This window comes from Dermacentor albipictus, unplaced genomic scaffold (assembly GCF_038994185.2).
Source record: "Dermacentor albipictus isolate Rhodes 1998 colony unplaced genomic scaffold, USDA_Dalb.pri_finalv2 scaffold_11, whole genome shotgun sequence".
Taxonomy (NCBI): Eukaryota; Metazoa; Arthropoda; class Arachnida; order Ixodida; family Ixodidae; genus Dermacentor; species Dermacentor albipictus.
Genome location: NW_027225565.1, coordinates 14,953,701 through 14,974,977, shown reverse-complemented (window position 1 = coordinate 14,974,977; position 21,277 = coordinate 14,953,701). Strand labels below are relative to the sequence as shown.

At 46.5% G+C, this 21,277-nt stretch overlaps 1 protein-coding gene across 2 annotated transcripts in view; it reads left to right on the top strand.

Annotated features, from left to right (window-relative positions):
• Positions 1-3,006: 3,006 nt before the first annotated feature.
• The window catches only part of LOC135914938 (endothelin-converting enzyme-like 1), a 100,265-nt gene continuing 81,994 nt past the window's right edge, over positions 3,007-21,277 (top strand). For both annotated transcript variants that reach the window (XM_070528218.1, XM_070528217.1), the window contains exons 1-2: positions 3,007-3,732; positions 6,816-7,038. In XM_070528218.1, the coding sequence (XP_070384319.1) occupies positions 3,028-3,732; positions 6,816-7,038 (928 nt within the window). In that variant the 5' untranslated portion in view covers positions 3,007-3,027. The remainder of the gene's footprint in view (positions 3,733-6,815; positions 7,039-21,277) is intronic.

Genomic DNA, 21,277 nt, shown 5'->3' with positions numbered 1-21,277 from the left:
GAGGAGGAAACAAAGAAGAGAGTAGGCGGGGATGTTAACCAGGAAACGGGGAATAGAAGGATGAGATAGAGGATTGAACAAAAAATAAAGACGTGGTAGGTTCGCGCAGGCGCGCGGAGGGCCTCGCCAACTCAAAGGCATTCACAGACAAAAGTGCCTTCACGGTTTTGTGGGCCAACGAGCGATGGGGACGGCCTTCAAGTAGCACCTGCGCGGACAATGGTCGATCGTCCTGTCGTCGCAATGCGATAAATTATGTTTGTCTTTCTGAATGAAATTGACGACAGTGGCATAATAAATATTCGATGTTTCCTTTGCTGCCGCAGACGTCGCACGCAGCACTGTCGGTCGTTCCAATCAATGTAATGTAACCTTTCGTGAAAGCCACTCCCAACACAGCCAGTAGGGACCATGCTTCACGTCACTGAAGCCCGGGTGCAGGTCGGAATCGAAGCGAAGGGTTTAGTTCGTGTAACCCGGTGCGCCTTATATTTGAGGTGTTCCACTCTGTTAAAGAGAGTTTGCGTGCCAGGTGACGAAGCTGCCTTCCAGCGTCTGTCCGATATAGAGAAATTTTTACCCTGTGTAATTTTTGATGTGACTGGGGAAGCTTTTTCTGCGTGGTCATTTCAACTGATCTTGAAATGTCGAGGTAGCCACAGCAAAATAATTTCATGGCCGTTTTGCTTGACGTCGGGGTGAAATTTGTAAATTTCGTACATTAGCTGTTTGTGAGCTCCGCATAGGAGAACTGACTGCATATTGTGTAAAGCCGGTCGCGAGTCGGAAAAGACGGCCCGTATACCGGGACTCTCTATGTCAATAAACTGAAGTGTACTGTGCAGAGCCGTGAGTTCTGCAGGCGTAGACGTCGTGACATGTGACGTCTTGAATCGCAGTGTTACTCCTCTTGTCAGTTTAAGCACAGCACCACCAGAACTGGTCGATGTAGTCGATCCGTCCGTGTAGATGTGCACGTTGTTACTGTATTTCTCGTACAACAGGAGTAAACTCAGTCGTTTTAGTGCAGATGGTGATAGACCGGACTTTTGCTGAAGTCCTGTAATTCTGAAGTGTATTTCAGGACGACAGAAACGTCATGGAGGAGACACCGGCCTCGACGCAAGTGTGTACTCCGATGTACGCGAGGCATAATATGAATTGACAGTTACACTATATGAGGGGTCCGGGCAATGTGCCTGACGTGTGCATGCATTGTCTCGATGGCGATGTACATCGTTATTGAATAATCATTAGCAATGACAATAGCGTCAACCGTTGACGCACTACGTGGTATTTCAAGGCTTATCCTAAAAGCTTGGGCCTGAGTGATTTGACTTCTAGGCAAATTAGTTTTGCAGGTGTTGGATATAACAAGTATAGCTGTACCGGAGGAATTCAACGAACAAGGCTCTGTATAGCTGTAACATGGATTGTGTACTGATTACATATCCGAGTACTGGTAATGATAATCGAGGCGGGCAGATCAAACATACAAACGGTCCACAAGCTGACAACAAAGATGGACAGCGCGATATGACTCGTACGCAGAGTGGCCAACCGTCACCACAGCCTCAAAGAAGACAATCTGCTGCGCCTCGTACACGTGTTCCTCCTATGTCACTTTACCTACGACGCAGCAATGCACAAGTGGAAACAATCGGAGCGCGACAAGCTCAATACACTCATCCGAAAGATAGTGAAGCGGGCCCTCGATCTCCCGATCACCACGCCGACGTATCGACTCCTCGAGCTCCGGGTGCATAATACGCTCGAAGCGATCGCTGAAGCTCAGGAGAAAGCGCAGATGATGCGACTGACGATGACCAAGACGGGCCGTCACGTATTGCGCGAGCTCGGCTACTTCCCACCGAACACCCAGGATCCACCGGAGTTTACGCCGGTTCCCCGCGAGCTCCGCGACCTGATCACGATCGTACCCATTCCGCAAAACGTACATCCGGAACGCAATCGAGGCAGGCGCCTGGCCCGGGTGAGTGCATTCCTCAAACGCATAAACAAGAAAGCGGACGACGTCGCTTTCGTGGACGCCGCCACCTACCGATGCAACCGATCGAGCTTTCGCCGTGGTAGCGGTCTCGTCCTCGCAGCAGACCCTAAAGGTCGCCACGGTACAAACACGCGACCCCGAGGTAGCGGAGAAAGTGGCCATAGCCCTGGCAATGCTCGACGACAAGCGAAAGACAACATTTACCAACTCGAGACCGGCCGTCAAAGCGTTCGAGAGAGGAGTCATCTCCGACCAGGCGTTACGCGTACTCCGCGGCGCGGATCCGAGCACCCTCAAACACTACACCATCGTCTGGTTTCCCGCCCACCTGGGTCGGATCCCGGGCGCCCCGTCCAACCTCAACGAGACAGCCCACGACGCTGCGCTCGCGCTTACCGACTGCTTCGTCGCCCCCGGGCAACCGCGTCTCGATGAGTTGGAGGCGAATAGGGGCACCCCAGTAATGTAAAATGAAACCACTTAACACTTTTGCTTGGGACGACGTCTCTTTCCGCCCCCGCACCCCAAACTAAACAGGCCACAGGCACTAACGCTATGCTTGTTAAAAACAGATATCTATCCCAACCCCGCCACATTACACATCATCTACCTGGACGTCGAGCCCGACGATGCGTGACCCTCGGGCGAGGTCACGGTGACACTCGCACACGTGCTTTAGGAGTGTATAAACGCTCCGCTCGACTCTACCTCCGACAAGTGGGAGAAGACTCTACGAAGCCCGCTCCTATACAAGACCAGCAATGGGCCGTCCAGCAGACCCGCGCAGCGGCCGCCAAATACTCCCTGTCGGTCCCTGCGTCGGAGAAGCCCACTGCGCGCTGACATGCGTCCTGCAGGATCTTTATTAAAGTTTGTACTATCCAATCCACCTAATTTCATAATTACTCTGTGGCACCCATGGTGGGTAGGTGCCATATCTGCAGAAGAAACAACAGCAGCGACTACAGTAAGGTAAAGAAAAAGAAGAAGCTCGTCAACCAACTTCACACTGCGTCATGGATTCTGGTCTGGCTTCCCCAAAATCAGTGAAGTCTCAGAGATCCGCCAAGTTTCCTAAGGCTCAAAAAGCTTCGAGATCGCACAAGCAGTCCAAAAGGGAGAAGCATTTGCCGGAAGTGATCGCTCAAGTAGATGATGGCCATTTAAAGCAGCAAGGTAAATCTCCGAAGTTGATGCGCAGTCCCAAGCGCACAAAGTCTCCAAAATCACCGCTAGACCCAGTCGCTGCAAAGGGAGAAGGAAGGGATCTTGCCGAGCGTTTCGGCCATCTATCGCCACGTTCCAGCGTAGAGTTCAGTCAACTGAAAGAGATGCTCTCAGCCGATGATAACGCCTCTGCATTACAGACTCCGGTTGCCGCCGTGGACGAAGCGAAACCACCTCCTGTGCCTGCGGACTCCACCAACTCACCAAGACCCGACCACAAAAGCTCATCACAAGTAGCAGGCGTTCAAGTCTCACGCAGGGAACATAAGCCTGTCGTCCATGGAACCAACGCTCCTGATGAACTAGTCAGCAGCATCCAGGGTTCAAGCGAAGCAACTGATCAAGCACGTGAGAAGCCCGGGAAAGAGGAACACGAAGCAGTTGAACAAGGAAGAAAAGGAAAAGATGACATCAGAGGTCAAGTCGACGACAAAGGCCACCAGAAAGATGGCGTACAGGGACCCCTTGATCAACATGATGCCCCTCTTAACAAGGTAAGCAAGATAACCCGGGGATAACACGAGGACACGGAAAAGGCACTTAACTAGAAGCTTTCACGAGCAGGTCCCAAAGCACGGGAGAAAAGAACAAAAGAAAATAGAACGACACTGATGCTGTAGTAGCGTCTCGCTCGTGTTTTGCCCCCAAATTTATCAGTGCGTTCGAGTGGCATGTCCAAATGTTTCATGCAAAGGCCCAGTCTCCTGCAGGGTTGGCAAATTCAGGAGTCTTAATAGTTGTCTTATATCGCAAGGTCGCAGGTATGCTAACTTATATCAGAGAAAAAAATATGAAATTGCCCTCTATGTTCGCATATATGGTTTAAAAGAAATGTACAGCCGATTCTCAGTGTACATGCGACCAGAAACTCCGTTGCTTTCGAAAAACAGCCACAAGCGCTACCAAAAACGCGATTTGCTTAGTGACTTCTGGCAGGACCTGGGCGTTTTCGCTGAACATCTTAGTTTTCAGGATGACTCCCCATTCAAGTGAGATACAATTTAACACCTGTAACCTTTTACGGAGACCACGAATGTTGATACTGAAGCCACTCAACGACCACTAGAAGTGGAGCGAGATGCTTGAACTGCCAACAAACGGATTAGAGCGGCACAACGCCATTCTCGGTGACGTAGACGTGAGCCGTCTCCCTGGCGATTGCACCTCGCGGCACTGCCTATTTTTATTTTCCCTCCATGAGAACACTCACGCAACGCAGAAAAAAAAGGTTTCTGGCGCCTTCTGTTTCAACAAACTATCACAAAATATTGCTACAATCGTTGCTGCTGGGGACCACGTCTCTGGTGTTTCGTCAATCCGTAAAACGTCTTAAAGGGACACTAAAGGTTACTATGAAGTCAAGTTAAAATGATAAAGCAATGCTCTAGAACGTCTAAGGCGTCAATACAATCGCGAACAGAGCTTTAGTAACCAAGAAATTGAGGTAAATGCATGACATGATTTAAGACCCCCTAGCGACATTACGGTACTAGTCCGATGACGAAGGCACTCCTCATCATAATTTATGTCACTAGTAGTCGACTACTCGTATTAAAAACATCTTTCATTAGGTTATAAGACGGAATAAAATGCTACTTGTCTACTTCTGTTCGCTTCTTAGAAAAAATAACATTTTGACGTTACCCTTAAGTAGTATGGGCGGTCGAAAGGTTTCGTTTCTGCTCGACTTTCGTTTCGAAAGGTTTCGTTTCTGCTCGAGTTTCGGTTGTTATGTTTTCGCGTCGTGCTGCGCTGATTTTGCTGGCTCGCGAAACTTGCATTTGGAACAAGCAGCGAGAATGCCACATTCATGTGATATCGTGGGTTGCGCGAGCGTTCCGCGGAACTTGGCCAAGGGCAGTTGCAGCGGCGAATCCAACGTTACTTATCACTGTGTGCCAACGAGGGAACCTCTCCGTTCGAAGTGGTTAAGTGCCGTATTTCTCTGCCACAGCGCGTTGGCAAAGAGCCGAAAAATAGCATAGTGTGCTCGCTGCACTTTCGTCCAGAGGATCACGAGTTCAACGCCAACTTAATGAAGTCGTGTGGAGTGCCTTTCAAAGCAATGCTTTCCCTCAGCGCTGTTCCGTCGGTCTTGCCTGCATTCTCCGAAGCTGCAGGTCGAATACAGGGCGTTGAGTGCGGCATTTGGTTTTCACGAAGGAAAAGCAACAAATGTGCGAATATGTACAGCCATGACATACAGTTGCCGTCGTAGTAGTACGCAATGACGCCGGCAGCGCGATGCCCTCAGCAGCAGGTCACGTTTATCAGTACTTAAACCGCTGAAGTCGAGCCAAGAATCGCGAGCCAATGTGTCGTTGTCAGGGTCGTCCATTGCAACGAGCGTCAAAGTTGACGTCATCAAATCAAGAACCAGCTTATCGTCGCGCGCTTTCCCTTCCGCTAGCCGACATAGTTCCGCTTTGGCGCTGTTGTCGGCTCTGTCTTGGCTCTATTTCTGGCCGCGCGTTTGCGTTTTGCGCAGAAAAGCCGTAGCGCCGTCTGCGGGCGCCGTTTTACTCACTAACGGCGCAACGTCACTATGAGACCATGACGTCACCAAACCTCGATCGGAGGGCGGGTGAATTGAACTGCACTAGAGGTGCGCGGACGCTTCAGAACGCATTTTCTCTTAAAATAAGTCTCTTCTTCGCATGAAACAAGTGTTTCAAGGTTTCTGGGATGGTATTTCAACACTCCACGTTGACTAAATATTAACCTTTAGTGTCCCTTTAAGTCGTACGGGCCACGTAAAAATCCATACTATCACCGGTGAGATAGTCTCTCTGAGCTAAAGTTCACGAATCGGCCCCTCGGCATTATTTTTGTGACATGTATAATGTGGTCTACTTCAGATACACGACTACAACGCAGCCTACCATTGCTTTCAGTCTACTCTTGATTTTTGTCAAGCGCTCCGCGGATGTGCTTAGCGGCGTGTCCAGTGGCATGATCCTGGCTGCCGATGACCGAAGTGGGACTACAGACCATAGATATTTCTCTGATCCCTGACCCTGACCCTGATGCCTTTCCCTGACCATAGATCTTTCGCTGACTCTCGTGTTCAACGTTCGATGAGGCTTTTCACGTCGCAGTTACGTTAGGCTTCTTTACATTATTCGGAGCACCTTCGGCACTACGACATTATTTATGCGCGCGTGCCAAGTGCATGCAGTGAACCACGACACATCGGGAATAACATTTTTAACGTAATTACTTGCAAGTCTAACTGTTGCATATTTAACGCCGTTTATCTGCCAAACGTAGAATGCATCAATACGTACAAAACATAACCAATGTTATTTTAAAGGTAAAAATGGCGGCCAAGGGAAGGGTAGCGCAGTCAAGGATGGGAGCGGCCTAGCGGCTTAAGTGGTGCGATGAAATTAGGAAATTTGCGGGCATATGATGGAGCCAGCTGACGCAAGACAGGGCTAACTAGAGAACTGGACGAGGGCTTCGCCTTGGAGTGGAGATAGGTTACGGCAATGATGATGATGATGATGATGATGATGATGGTGGTGGTGGTGATGATGATGATGTGCTATAGTTTCCTCCAAATCGTCCCTGCTAGGTACACGGACCCATGAGCAAGGGAGCCACGACGCTTAAACCAGATGACAAAATGGCACCCGTACAGTGTAGCTCCACTGCGCAAGAGAGGCACGGCGAGGCTCGCACCATCGCTGGACAGCAAGACAAGGCGCCGGCCCTCGGAACTGCAGCTCATTCACCTGCACTAGGAATGCCGCGCATGCGCCGTCACATTCCTGAATGTTATGGCAGGCTGGCAAATGGTAGGCATATTGTCACAGTATGCTCACCACTAAAGCTAATCATGAGTAAAGCTTAGGAAAAAGTAACCAACTGTAACCGCTCCTAATTACCCGTTTGAGTGACCATAACAGACATATGTATGCTGGCGATTACTATATGAATTTTCAAAGCCGTATTTACAAAGCTCTTTGTACGCAAGAATGTGTTTCGTTAGATGCATTCGCTAATATAATGCCTGCTGCCGCGATTCGTCGGCGCCCGTTCTTTCGACCCGCCCAAGCATAGACAGTGCTTAGTGAATACAGGCCTCCATCTTTTGCAAATGATGTTGAAATTGTGTTCGCAGTCGCAGTGACGTCACAGCGCGAACGCGACATTACATCGACGTGTAGTGTACCGCGAATGAGTTCAATCCCGAATTCGCCACACCTCAGCAAGTCACGTCTCTTGAAACCATTTGCGACTGTGTTTATTTTTTTAAATGATTTATCCCGAACCTACAAAGTTGTTCCAATTAGCAGGCACCTGAACGTTGCCGAGAATTGTTTCATTTGTTTCGAATTTAAGCAGAAGCCGCTGGGGCACATCTGTTTTCATACTGCTGTACGCCGCAAAACAAAACAGGCATAGGCTAAGTTGGTTTAATGAAGGCTGTACCGAGAAAGTTAAGGAAATATGGAAGGAGAAATCCTCAACCAGTTTAGGCTGCTACAAAGTAATATTACAGCACTTTTCCCATTTCTTTGGCGCGGCAAAAAGGTTTGATTACGGGCAGAGAAAATGACGGCCACGCCCTACTGTTTCGAATCCCACCCCCGAACAACGGCACCAGTGACGTTTGCGTAAAGTCACAGAAGTGACAGAATTTTCGAATATTTTGCCAGTACTGTTTACATGCACTAACCCATGTCAGAAGATTCCAAGTTAAATGTTTATTTATATTGGAATGCAATGTATTCTTTATTGATAACTAGTGCCGAGCATCCAGTGTCAAAATGCGTGACACGACGGCCAGCTGGTGCGGGAATTTAACAGTCGTGCACCGCCACCGTCTTTCGTTTCTGCGTCCTTTATTCCTTGTCTTTCTTCCGTTCAATGGACGTCGAGCCCTGTTTCGTATTTCTGAAATTCAGTCTACCATTCTAGCTTAGCTTTAATCGGTCGCCTCAGTAGCAACGCTGTGCTGCCTTACTCGTCGCAGGTGGCGCTGCACTGCAGGCGTCAATGCCCTTAAGGCTCAACCCCATCTCAGATTCCTTTAAAACGGGGGTATGTACTCTGTTTCCTCCCCTCCTCCCCCCCGCCCCCCTAAAGGAAGCATGCAGATCCAACGCACATCTTGGGATCAGTGTCAAGCGAACCTTTCGTGAAGCGGATAACCAAATGCTATAAATTTGCCATTTAATTCCTGCGCCTTTGCCGTCATGGAAACTAGCGGGCCCGCTTACTACGCTATGTGACACGCGCGGCGATCTTCCCAGCGAGCTGGTTGGTGTGTCAGAAGTATGTCCCAGGTAGCACAAAAGAGATACGTAACGTTTTCGTAGCGTTTATCCAAGACGATAAAAACGGGTTAAAGAAGACACGAATGAGAGAACTTCGGCGGGAAAACGTCGTATATTTCTGCTAATGTCCGGCTTAATTACTTTCTTGAGACGATCTAGAACAGGTCTGCGAGACGTATTCGAAAAGCTGGTCTAGAAATAGGATTGGGAAAGACACAAGTAATCCCTTTGCCAAAATTATTCGTAACCAATTTCTAAACGTTTTTAGGACGTTATCAAAAAGCTGGTCTAGAAGCGTTCTTGAAAGGTTTACGATCATCTGAAGCTAATTTTCGCGGGTGACGGGCGCGATCAGACATCGTTGTTCAAAACACGAGTTTAGTTTCGCCTCACGCGACTGGCCTATGCCGCGAAGACGTCGTCAGCCGCACCCGTTGGCACGGCCTAGGCCAATTGCGTGAGGTGAAACTGATCGGGCGTTTCGAACAACGATCTCCAATCGCGCCCCAGATGAGTAGAAGCGTCGGTGTTGACTGTAAGAGTCATGGCGCAGTGCCAAGCACTGTTCCCCGCATGGCCGGCGCATCCTCTACCAAGTCGCACGAAAATGAGCCTGTTAGGAATAATAAATCCTTAATACCGCCTTTAGTAAGCTAAGATGCTTACAACCACAATGGGAATGACATCCTGCAAAGAACAAATGGCCACGTCTTGGCAGGTGGCCAGACCAAGCCCTTCATGCCAAGAGTGCATGAAATGAGAACAGTGTGACAAAGCAAAAACACTTTATTAAAATGTAATGTTTATGCAAGGTTCGAACAAACTGTGTGAGAAATGCAAGTAGAAGTAAAAGTACATCAACAATGACAAAAGTCGCAGAAAGCATTCGTAATGAAATCGAAAGTGAACATTCACTAGCACATAAACAAAATTCCAAGTACACATACAAAAATGAACAGAAAAACCTGGAGTGTACTAGTGTACTAAAGTGTCTAATTTATCATAGTAAAGTGCACGTGCTATTAGATGGACTAGAGTTATGCAGAAGTGACATCGGAGCGAATGGAAGAAGTAGACTGAAAAGTGCAAGAGTATGAATCGGATGGTAACTGCCTCCAAGCAATGTTACCAATCAGCTTGAAGCTTGGAAAGTGCACAAAAAGAAATACCACCGCATACCATCATAAAACAATCCTGTGACAGAAATAAAAAAATGGGAACAATGCAAAATTAGAAATATTGCCTTTAGGATATATCAAAGAAGGTAATGGCGAGAAATAATAACCATACAACAAAAAATAATAAAGTGAAATTAGTACAGAATACTTAAACGAGGGATTCAGTGTAACAAGTAAACACTGCTGTAGTACAGCGAACGATGAGACAGTAATGCTGCATCATGCCACTCCAGAACGTGAGAAATGAATATGCAAGCCTCATATTAGAAACTTACATAAAGATGGAAATAAACTGGAATGCACTGGAAGCTTCATTTGTGTAACAAAAGAAGCAATGGTCATAATAAATAGTAAGTGTTTTATCTAAAAAGCCCTTTACAAGAGGCAAAGTTGTACCTCTCTGGCAAAAACAAAGTTGCTACGAATAATTTGCAAACCAGCAAATACATTAATTAGCACACTGACATGTCACACTTGCACACATCTCCAGTCTCCTAAAGTAAAAAAAAGCACTCTGAATGAGAAAAACGTTTAACACATATAGCCCAGAGCAAATTCTTTGCCAGTTCACTCACACTTTCACATCCAAAAACATTTGCCACAAAGTCCCGGCACAGTTCCACTGATGTTTACCAATTCACCCCCACTTTCACGTCCAAAAATATTTGGCACACAGTCCAGGCAGAGCTTCATAGATAAACAGCTTGAGAGCACCCTACTGATTATTGTGCAGTCCCGCTGCTGGAAATAGAACTGCCGCACATGCTGGTAGTGGTTTCAATGTAGACACTCTTGCTGCCCTCGACAGGTATGCTCAGATATCTGCACTGGTGCTCCAATTTGTCGAAGTAGACACATTGATGCACTACGCTGGTAATTGAAATGTTTTGAATGCACAAGTATTGGCTTCACCAGAAAGACTTGCCCACATGCCACCACTGGCATATATATGCACTTGCTCTTCACTCAGTAGCATTGAACTTAAAGTGTTCCCTAAGTGGGAGCCATGTGTAAAACCAGTGTCACACGACCACTCTCGATCGCGATCAAGCCCGATCCGGATCGAAATTATCGATGCGACTGGCTCACTCTCGTAGCTTGCGCAGAGGAGCCAATCACGACCGAGAAATTGGATTTGTAACGGACTGGATAGCGGCTAAAAGAGCCCCGTGTGAAACCAGTATCAAATAATGCACAGACGTACGCTAGGAAAATGTGTTGCACAAGGACAAAGAACTGCGACATGCCCTGTTGTGCGAAGCGCGCGAACAGAACACATGTATATATATATATATATATATATATATATATATATATATATATATATATATATATATATATAATATATATATATATATATATATAATATATATATATATATATATATATATATATATATATATATATATATATATATATATATAAACTTCGAGAGCGCTTCGCGAACTCTATGCGCACACATGGCACCCGCACGAACTCGGCAGGCCACCGTAAAGCGCGAAGGGCGCACAGCGTACATTCCGACACATGTCCCAAACTGCAAACAATCATACTACCTAAGACATACGTTATTTTATACCAAGGGCATACTCGACTCACGTATGCAGTATCCACAAGCGAGTTATGCAGCGTACATGCTGTATCCATTCGCCAAATAGTAAAATTGATAACAAGCACAAAGCTACAAGGGACTCAATACATTACTACCATTTTAGGTATCAAATAAAATCGAATTTGGCCGTTTCATATATTGGACAATATATGGACACATGTGGTACCCGGTAATACCATGAAATACCGATCACGTGGGTAAAGGGGGCGAAAACACAATAGAGAACCTGAAGCGCAAACGATAAAAGCACGGTATGGTGCACGCAAAATTCTGTCAGTGCGCTGTAGCGCGAAGGAAGAAAATAGGGCGAGCACTAAGTGCTCGCCCTATTTCTTCCCTCCTGTTTGAACCAGCCTGTTTGAACCAGTTCCCTTGTCTGCAACACTCTTGCTAAACGGGAGACTAAAATACCACGATAACGGCTCTATTGCGGAGATCGGCAAGGTGCGCACAGACAGAAATTTCGCCGCCTCTCTTCGCATTCTGCAAAATGCTTTCTTGTTAGGATCACGCATAGCGGCCGATCCCGACGCTAGGGACACGCAGGCACGATTTCGTCCCTCTAACTTTCGTCTATATACTGCCCTTAACGCCTTAATTACAGCGTCAGTGAAAAGGCGCCTCACATAACATGACAATGAACTTGAAGAGCTGATTAGTGCCCTCCACTCCGCGCCCTCCAATTGAAAACACTAGTAATTTCCAAATTAAACTACACAAACCCTGCACAAACTACAAAAACCCTGCAACACTTACATGACAAAGGGCAGCGGCAGCACATTCAGAACAGCCGCAAACAGACCATAGTGCCATGCGAGTGCGATAACGCAACTATGCCCGGCTTCACGAATAACGTGGCCGCCTTGGTCACATAACAATGGAAAACACTACTGATTTCCAAATTAAAACCACACAAACATATCGCACAACCCAAACTGATCACAGAATATCGTTTTCTTGACAGTAAAACACTGCAACACTTACATAGCAAAGGGCAGCGGCAGCACATTCAGAACAGCCGCAAACACACCACAGCGCAATGCGAGTACGGTGATGCGACGACGCCATGACGACGCGACTATGCCCGGCTCGCCCGGCTCGCCCGGCATCACGAATGACGTGGCCACCTTGGTCACATGATTTGACGACGGTATCGCCACCTTGCGCAAGGTTGGATCGCATTGATGGGTTGTTTAATATTGTAGAAGCCGCTAAAGAGGCTGACGTGCCGTGGCGTGGCACCTTGAGTCGTTTTCAAAACGTATTCACCCCTCGTTTTTAAGCTATCTTGTTTGGAACGTCTTTGATGCGTCGATTTTGGTCAAAAATTCGTTTCAGACGTTGAATCCCTTAATACGACGTTTTCAAGACTTTGTGTGCTACCTGGGGTCGTAGAAGCCGCTGTGGCCCGATAGTTAGTGAATCGAGTTTCGGGGCTGGGGGCTCGAGGTTCAATCCCAAGATTGGGCACGTAATTCAATGTCTTAAAAGTATGAGCGATTTGCCAGGACAGCAGTAGCACCCAACAGCCACCGTCAGAAAAAAGTCGGGGAGAGTTCGTACCGAGAAAACGACGCGGAAAGACACACAAACTGCTCAACCTTCATGATTGTATTGCGGTTTAGGTTACACTGACGGAACTAATGGACAAACATAAGCAAGGAAACGCGGGCGTACGTGGCGCAAACTACGAACTTTTTAATACTGTTAAAGAACACGCAGCGCGTTAATACTGTTATTACTGTTAACCCCCCTCCCAGATCACTTTTATATAAGCGTGTTCTTTAGCAGTACTAAACAAGTTGGTAGTTTGCGCCATGTACGTCCACGTTTTGTTCCTTATGTTCGTATATTAGTTCCGTCAGTGTAACACTACGCGCAATGCAATCATGAACGTCCACCAACTAGCACCGTTCATTGCTTTTCTAAATGATCGTCCTTTTTCGCTTCTCTTGGTCGCCTATCTGGCGGTTATCTCAGTCGTTATCTCAGCACTTATCTATGTTGTTTAGTTACGGTTAATTTTACGTAGATAATCTGATGTGCACTGCGCAACAGTTGTTTCAAGTTCGTTTCCATTGGCATATCAGCGCAAGAACGGGTCTCCAAAAAAGAAAAAATACTGATGAAAAAGTCATTGTAACACACGAACCTTGTTTCATTCGACACCAGCAGGAGAAAAAAAATACATCAGCAAATTGTTGAATATAAAACGTTAGGTGGCAATATGAAAGTTTTTATAAAAAGCGGTCATGTCCTTTTTTTCTGTATTATCGTCAGCATTTATTATTATACATTGTAGGGTAAATACATCAGTAATCATGTCAATTGCGAGAAATCATTTCACATAATACGCTTAATTTAACTTTAAATATGTTCAAATTTAGTGCCTGTAGATGTACGCATAGAGAAAGCACGCCAATTGACAGATCGAGAATGGCGGCTTTTCCATCGTTGAGCCGCGTAGAGTGAGGGCTATTTTTTTTTTAATCCGCACACTCGTCCCTCGCGTTGACTTAGCAGTAATTTTATTTATCCTCTACTGTCACATACATTGTAAAGCGAAATTATTTCTAACTACAGATTTGTGGCATAGCTTGGGTTCTTACTGAATGTAACCCCGTCGCATGGCATCCACATGCGTGTTCTGTAACGGCGAGGCACAACTCTGGCTCAATGCATCTGTGACTCGGATTGTCGTCATCACTGTCGCCGCTGTTATTGGTGATGACGATGTTGCAACGAACACAGCACATATTAGCGTAGCGTGTTTGAAAGTGAGACCATACTAGCCTGCTTGAAGGCGAGACGAGAAATGGCAAAGAAGAGGAGGCGTCGCGAATGGGCATTAGGTCACATTACAGACTTGGGGACACAAAACCAAGATCCAAGATTAACAAGATCAAGAAAAGGTAACGTTAGTGTCACCTACATGCTCGTCATAGATCGTACTCATGTAAAAGGTTCGGCATTATGTAAGTGCTGAGGTCAGTGGCTTAAGCTTGCGGAGACTGGACAAAGGGCTCGCTAGTCTTTGACAGTGCATCGGACCTGGTGCATCAATGAACCCATTAGGTTGAATGGCTTTTTGCGCGGCGAATGTAATCAGGCGCACGCATAGTTGCACTAAAATAAAAAAGAACGGTCACGCTTAGTCAGATGAGATTGCTGTGGGCGAAGGTACGTAAACAAGCGTGTAATATGCATACGGCGGTTGATGTGTGCAAAGCCCGCCTGTGCGCTGAATTCGCATTAGCGTCAGTGTTTTGGTGCAGCAAAATCACACTTGCAAATGCACACTTGCAGGTTTTATAACTCTTGATGAGCACAGGTTTGAGTTTGATCGATTATACCAACTATGACTGAGTGCGCTGTCTCAAATGCGAGCCCTCCCGCTCGAATGGACACACGTGATGCCGAGCAATGCTTCTGCGAACGCCCAGCGAGAGGTTCAATTTAGCTCCGATTGCGTCATGCGTGGCACGACTACAGCGCCATCTGTGCCAGCGACCTATGCACATTCAAATAATGCCTTCTTTACTCTACAGAAACGTTACCAAAGTAAGGCGTGCGGGTACTACGATTGCAAATATATAAGCGCTAATAGGTTGACATACTTTCGCTACATGCAGTTTCGGAAAGCGACCCCCTCTGACCAATTTTAAAGACGCAAAAAAACGAGAGGTGCTTTTCCTGCTCATCAGAACAACGCCAAGCCCGTTCTTAGACGACAGTAATGGGAAATATGCTGCGGAAATTGACATGTGCCACTATGGTATTGGTCATTGGTGTCTCTTTTTGGGGTAACAATATTGTCGTTGAATATGTCGAAAAGTGCTGTTCATCTTGTGCTTCTCGCGCACGTTCTAGAAGAGTCAGAACACCCTCTATAGCTGAGTGAAATGTAGCATTCGCCAACGTAAGCAGTAATGTGTTCCGGGAGTGGAGTGTTAAGGAGCGGATTGTGGCCGCAAAGTTAGCATAGTACCATACATTTACATAATCATAGTTTTCTAACGATGCACAGAAGCAATAATGTGGCTACCACAAGAGTGTATACACGACCTGATAAAATAATATATCGATACATAAATGATACACATTGGTAGATACATGACACATAAATGATACAGTGTATGTTTATACAGCAGATAACAAGCTCGTGCCGAATGGCAGTCAGAAGTCACGCATTTTCATTGTTATTATATAAAGGAAGCTTTGCAAGTCTCATTTTTGTACTCAGATTGCATTGAACCTGTAAATAACAGTGACACTAAATCGAGTTTTGTCTCTACGTCTATGTACTAACCACGTGCTTTCATGAGCCGTAATGAAATGAGTGAGTGAGTGAAAGTTCATCAATATTGCCCTCTGGAGCCTTTTTGGGAAGCGGAATAGCGCCCCTGAATGTACGCGGCATCTGTAAAATCCCAAAGAGACATCAAAACACAGCAGACGTCGCCTTATGGTAAAGGAGTGTTACGGCTCGAGGTGGCGTTTGAGCCAGGAATCCACCAACCTCATCGATGAATACATCCGATAGTAGGAATGAAACAAAAAGGGGTTATTTTACATTATTTACGCTGCTTCCAGATACGGAAGCCCGCTCCATGTAGGAGCGTATTAAACGTCTATGTTCATACTAGGACACGTCAGCACACCTCTCTCACTGCACCAACAGTTACCGCTTTTAAAACCGTCGCTTTCCCTAGAAGGCTAGACTAGGGAATCAGATGACTGTATCTCGGCCAATCACAATCGTCGAGTCGGTCGCGAAACCCCGCACATGACATCGCACCGTTCCGCCTATGTTGGACCTTCGCCCTATGTTGCACCTTCGCCCCTGCATATGGCGCGACTACGCAGTAATCTGGGAAACTGAGGTCGACGCTGTTCTCACGGTAGCCTTCGACGTTGGCTGCTTTCATCAACTAGTTCAGCTTGTCAGTGCCAGGTCGAGTTAGAGTAATCTCCGCGGTAGCTATCACCTCGAAGTGAGCTCCTTTGTTTGCGCGTCGCAGTCTATGTCGGGCCCCGGTGTCGTCGGGGTGCACGTTAATGCAAGGACTAGATCGTGGGAAACATCCAAGGTATGCCCATCGCCGCATTGACACGTAACAGGACGCCTTTGTTCTTCATGTACGAGGTTACTTTCTTTAGATGCGCCAAATTTTAAAGAGTTGTCTGTTGCAGATAGCACAATTCTAGCCTTTGAGATAAATTACACGATGAGGACGCCATTACTTCTACAAGAAATCGAAATGCTTAACTTAATAATTAACGTAAAAACTAATTAACAATGTAATTAAATATGTTATGGTGCATATTTCAATAGCCAGGGAGTTCGCAAACCTTATCCACTTGGAATGAATTGTAAGAAATGCGCCACTTTCGACATATTAGAGATATTAATTTTCAAAGTATCCAATGAAATGCATTGGAGTGCCAGTTACTTTTGTGCTTCAGTACACCAAACAGCGTTTTCTTTAAAAAGTAAGTGGAACAATAGTGCATGTTTATCTCAAGTTTAGAGGCGTATATATCGAAACCGGTGTGATCCTCAGAATCCATTCCTTGCAAACTCACTAGCTACAATTCGTAGGCGGAAGTATGTGCATTAAAGTATTTTATTCAAAAATTAATAACTAAGGTCTTATTATTTATTCAATGAAGCATTTTGATTTCTTGTAGAAGTAATGGCCGCCTCATCGAATAAATTACTGCGAGGGTTAGAATTGTGCTTTCTGCCACAGGCAATTTTTTTTTTAATTTTGTGCAGCTAAAAAAAGGACACCCTATATACCGGGTGTCCCAGCTAACGTTAGCCAAACTGTCGATGCAAAAATTTTATTTAAAAAGCAAGTTACAATATGCAATTATAGAAGCTATGGTATTCGATCATAAGAGGTATGATGACCGAACACCGTAGTTGTGCAACACTCAGTTGTAAGTCAGCGCCACTGTCGTGTTCTTCTTTCCCTTCGTCCTCATCTGTTTTGTGCTGTTAATTTCCGAAACATATAACACCGTAGGTTTTAATATCGTATCTTGCACCGTGTTATTTAAACGTTTTTCTTTTTTCGTTGAACAGCTTGGCTAACGTTACCTGGGACACCCTATATATGGATCCGCTGGTGTAGATGCCGATGGATGGCTTGGCGTCCGGGACAAATTCAAAGGGGGTGTTGCAGTGTTAAGTTGTAGCTCTGGCGAAATAGTTGCGGAAGGTTACCGCTTGATGACCATATTATCGCGTGGCGTTCCTGTCAGGCCGTGCTGGCAGATCACGAAGGAGTGGAGTATGCGAGACGACAAGAACACCCTTTCCGAACCAAACTCCCAGTGTTTTATTTTTCACGTGCCCTATAGCTCGTGCCTAGACGACACCACTGGTCAGCTGATATGTGGCGACCACTACGCATATTAGCTAAACTGGGAGAGTGGTGTGGCCCCTTGGTCCATTGGTGTAGATGACTCTTGGTCTGGATGCCAGTAGAATCCCAGCTGCCATCATGCTAGGGTACCCGCCATCACACCAGCCCCTACAAGGCTCTTGAGACCAAAAAGACAAACTGGTGGGCTAATTGGTATGGCATTAATTAGCCCAGCATAGCCCAACCAGAGTATGGAATACTACTGTAAAAATAGGGTGCTACTATTAACCAAGGGTTTATTGTACGTGTTCGACATATATACCGTCGTACAACTGGAAGGGACAAAAGGACGTAAAGACAACAACCTAGGAAACCACGAGACACAGGCGGCAATCCGAGAAAGGAAGGAAATGTATTTATTTTGTGTATCTCGTGGATGAGTAACTGGGGCCCACGAGCGAGCCATATCAACACGGCGGTTATTGTATGTTTTTAGCCACTGGCCTGCACACCGTAGTTATGACTGAAACATGGTTACATGAGGGCGTTTAGGATTCTGAAATAATTCCTCCGCCATATAAACTGATACCTACAGACAGAGGATCTCGTGGTGGTGGAGTAGCCATAGCGATAAAAAAACAATGTACCCTATGAAGTACTACTAGACGACTTCACTGATCATGAAAGTGTATGGTGCAAATCAACATTTCAAATTAAGCGCGTTGCCCCAGGTGTAATTTATCGGCCTCCAAAATCTTCACCAAAATATCTTGAAGCCCTTAGTGACTACCTCGCCAAACCATAGAAACTCGCGATCTACCCTAATTTTAACAAGAATAATCTGCCAAGCATAAATTGGATTGAGATATCTCATGATGGCAGAGAATCTGCAAGTGCTCAATCAGTATTCTTCACAGCTTTCAGTTATTCATTAAACAATTTGTTAACTGCGATACACGATTCAGCAGTACGTGCTCGCCACTTCTTGACCGTTAGCATATCCCCGAATTCTGGATATTCTCCTTCGGAACTTCACAGCAATGCACAAACGTAACTCAATTGGAATACTTTTTTTAAAGTTATATTTCAGAATATCGGCTGAGGATCAAACAGTTTCAACTGGCTACAACAAGAGAGTATCCCCTTCTAACAACATGTGCATTTTGGCAATTAGTCAGAACATTGGTGGTGCGTTAAAGCAGTTAAAGCAGGTCGGACAGGGGCGGTGAAGTCCCACTACAGGAGAAAATCATTTTGTACCCTGCCGTCGGAGGGCACATTGACTCGAAGCGCCAGATTAAAACCATAAAGCAATTTATTACCGTTGGCATTGAGAAGGTAATGGTAGAGGGAGTGTTATGCAGCCTGTTAGCACGCGCAGGTTTTTAAGAAGCAGCCGAGATGGTACAGAGTGATTATGCGTGTGCATGTCTTGAGCGTGCCTGGTTATGGGTGTATTTGCGTGTGCGCTCTGTGTATGAGTGTGCGGGTATGTGCCTCCGTAGTTGCGTTTGCATGCGCGCGAGTGCGTGTATGCGTGTGTTAGCGTTCGCGGCGTGTGTGCGCACCCTTGCGGTGCATGCGTGGGCGCGTGTGAACGTGTACGCGTGCCAACGTGTGTTTTCGAATTTCAGCATGCACAATTGCGAAAAATGTGTGCGTGTTTGTATGCGCATGGATACCTGTGTGTGTGTGTGTGTGTGTGTGTGTGTGTGTGTGTGTGTGTGTGTGTGTGTGTGTGTGTGTGTGCGTGTGCGTGTGCGTGTGCGTGTGCGTGTGTGTTTGCGTGTGCGTGTGCGTGTGCGTGTGTGTGTGTGTGTGTGTGCATGTGCGTGTGCGTGTGCGTGTGCGTGTGCGTGTGCGTGTGCGTGTGTGTGTGTGTGTGTGTGTGTGTGTGTGTGTGTGTGTGTGTGTGTGTGTGTGTGTGTGTGCCGGTTGGAGAGAGAGTACGTGCGTGTAAGGGAGAGTGCGTCTGTGTGCGGGGGAGACAGTGTGTGTGTGTGTGTGTGTGTGTGTGTGTGTGTGTGTGTGTGTGTGTGTGTGTGTGTGTGTGTGTGTGTGTGTGTGTGTGTGTGTGTGTGTGTGTGTGTGCGCGCGCGAGGGAGAGAGAGAGGCGTCCTAGTTACTACGCATTTGCACATGCTTGCACGCGTGTGCGCGTATGCGTGCGTGAGCGTTCGCGGTGTGTATGCATACCTGCATCTGCGTGTTAGTGCATGCGTGTGTGCGCTTGCGTGTTGGCGGCGCATGCATGGTGGCGTGTGAATGTGCCCGTGTGCGACCGCGTGTGTTAGTGTTTCAGCATGCATGCATGCGGACAAATGCGGGCGTGTTTGTGTGCGCATGGATATCTGTGTGTGCGATGGAGAGAGCGTGTGAGTGCTTGTGAGAAAGAGAGTGTGTGCTCTTGGGAGGGAGAGAGAGTGCGCGTGTGTGCGTGCGTGCGAGGGTGTTTGCGTGTGTTAGGGTGTGAGCGAACATTTTCCTGCACACACCCACTCTTGGAAACAAACGTGATGTGGAGACCATTAAAACCCGTGTTTAAGTCCTCGAGACAAGAACAAATGAAACTGCCATTTGTAGCATTATCTCTTTCTTAAAGCGAAACCACTAAAAAATGCGCCTGTGGCGCCAGTATTCCCGCCATTGGCTTGCACTACTCCGTAAGAAGCTGCCAAGCAGTTCAACTTCGTTATCTTACTTCCGTCGGTGGCAGCGCAATGTCTTGAGGGCAATGACGCGCTAAATCTGCACTATCATTCAATCGTGTATCATTTCTGTGACCAAGCAAGCTTTCGGCAGCGCACGTTTGTTGCTACATTGACATTTCAACTTTAAACGGCTTGCCTTCGGAAAAACAATGTGAATATCGACAGTCGTCTGGCCGCAAGGAACATGCTCACGGAGCCGTGCCATTCATGACAATATCTCGAAAGGCTGGAAGCGGTCAGGTCGATGTTACCCACGATCTTTTTCCACGTCAGTTAGGCTTTCAGAGAGCGCTTAATGCAAAATATTTGTTCTTAGCTCTTACAGGAATGTGTTTAATAAGCATATATTCGCTCCACTACACAATGTCGAAGACAGGCTACAAACTACATATTTTCTTTAGCCACCAAAAATCAATTATTTAAAAGATAATTAACACACCTTCGAGAATTACGCACACAACCGCTCAACTTGCTCCGTATCCGGAGGTTACCATCTGAATACTCGAATGATAACAATAATGCCAGGAAGATTTTCATTGATCTATTTCTTAAAATTTGATGCCGTTAAAAAAGAGCGCCTGTATATTGATAGTGCAGTAGGTATGTACCTAATAAAACAGGTGCGAATACTCGGGCAGGTTTACTTCACGCAGTTCAAGTTGATGAACTTAGAACACATGCATACAACCATGCGCCTCTGTCTTTACAATGTATTCTCCTACATTGTACAAGAAACGCTTCAGCGCCACGGTACATCACAAAACGTGTGCGGGAGCATTATTTGCTTTCCCTATTTCTGAGCGTTCGTGGCATCAGGCTTGGCTGCCTGGCGTCAACAGAAATGAAAGCAACACATACCTAGGGGCCCAAGCAGGTAGA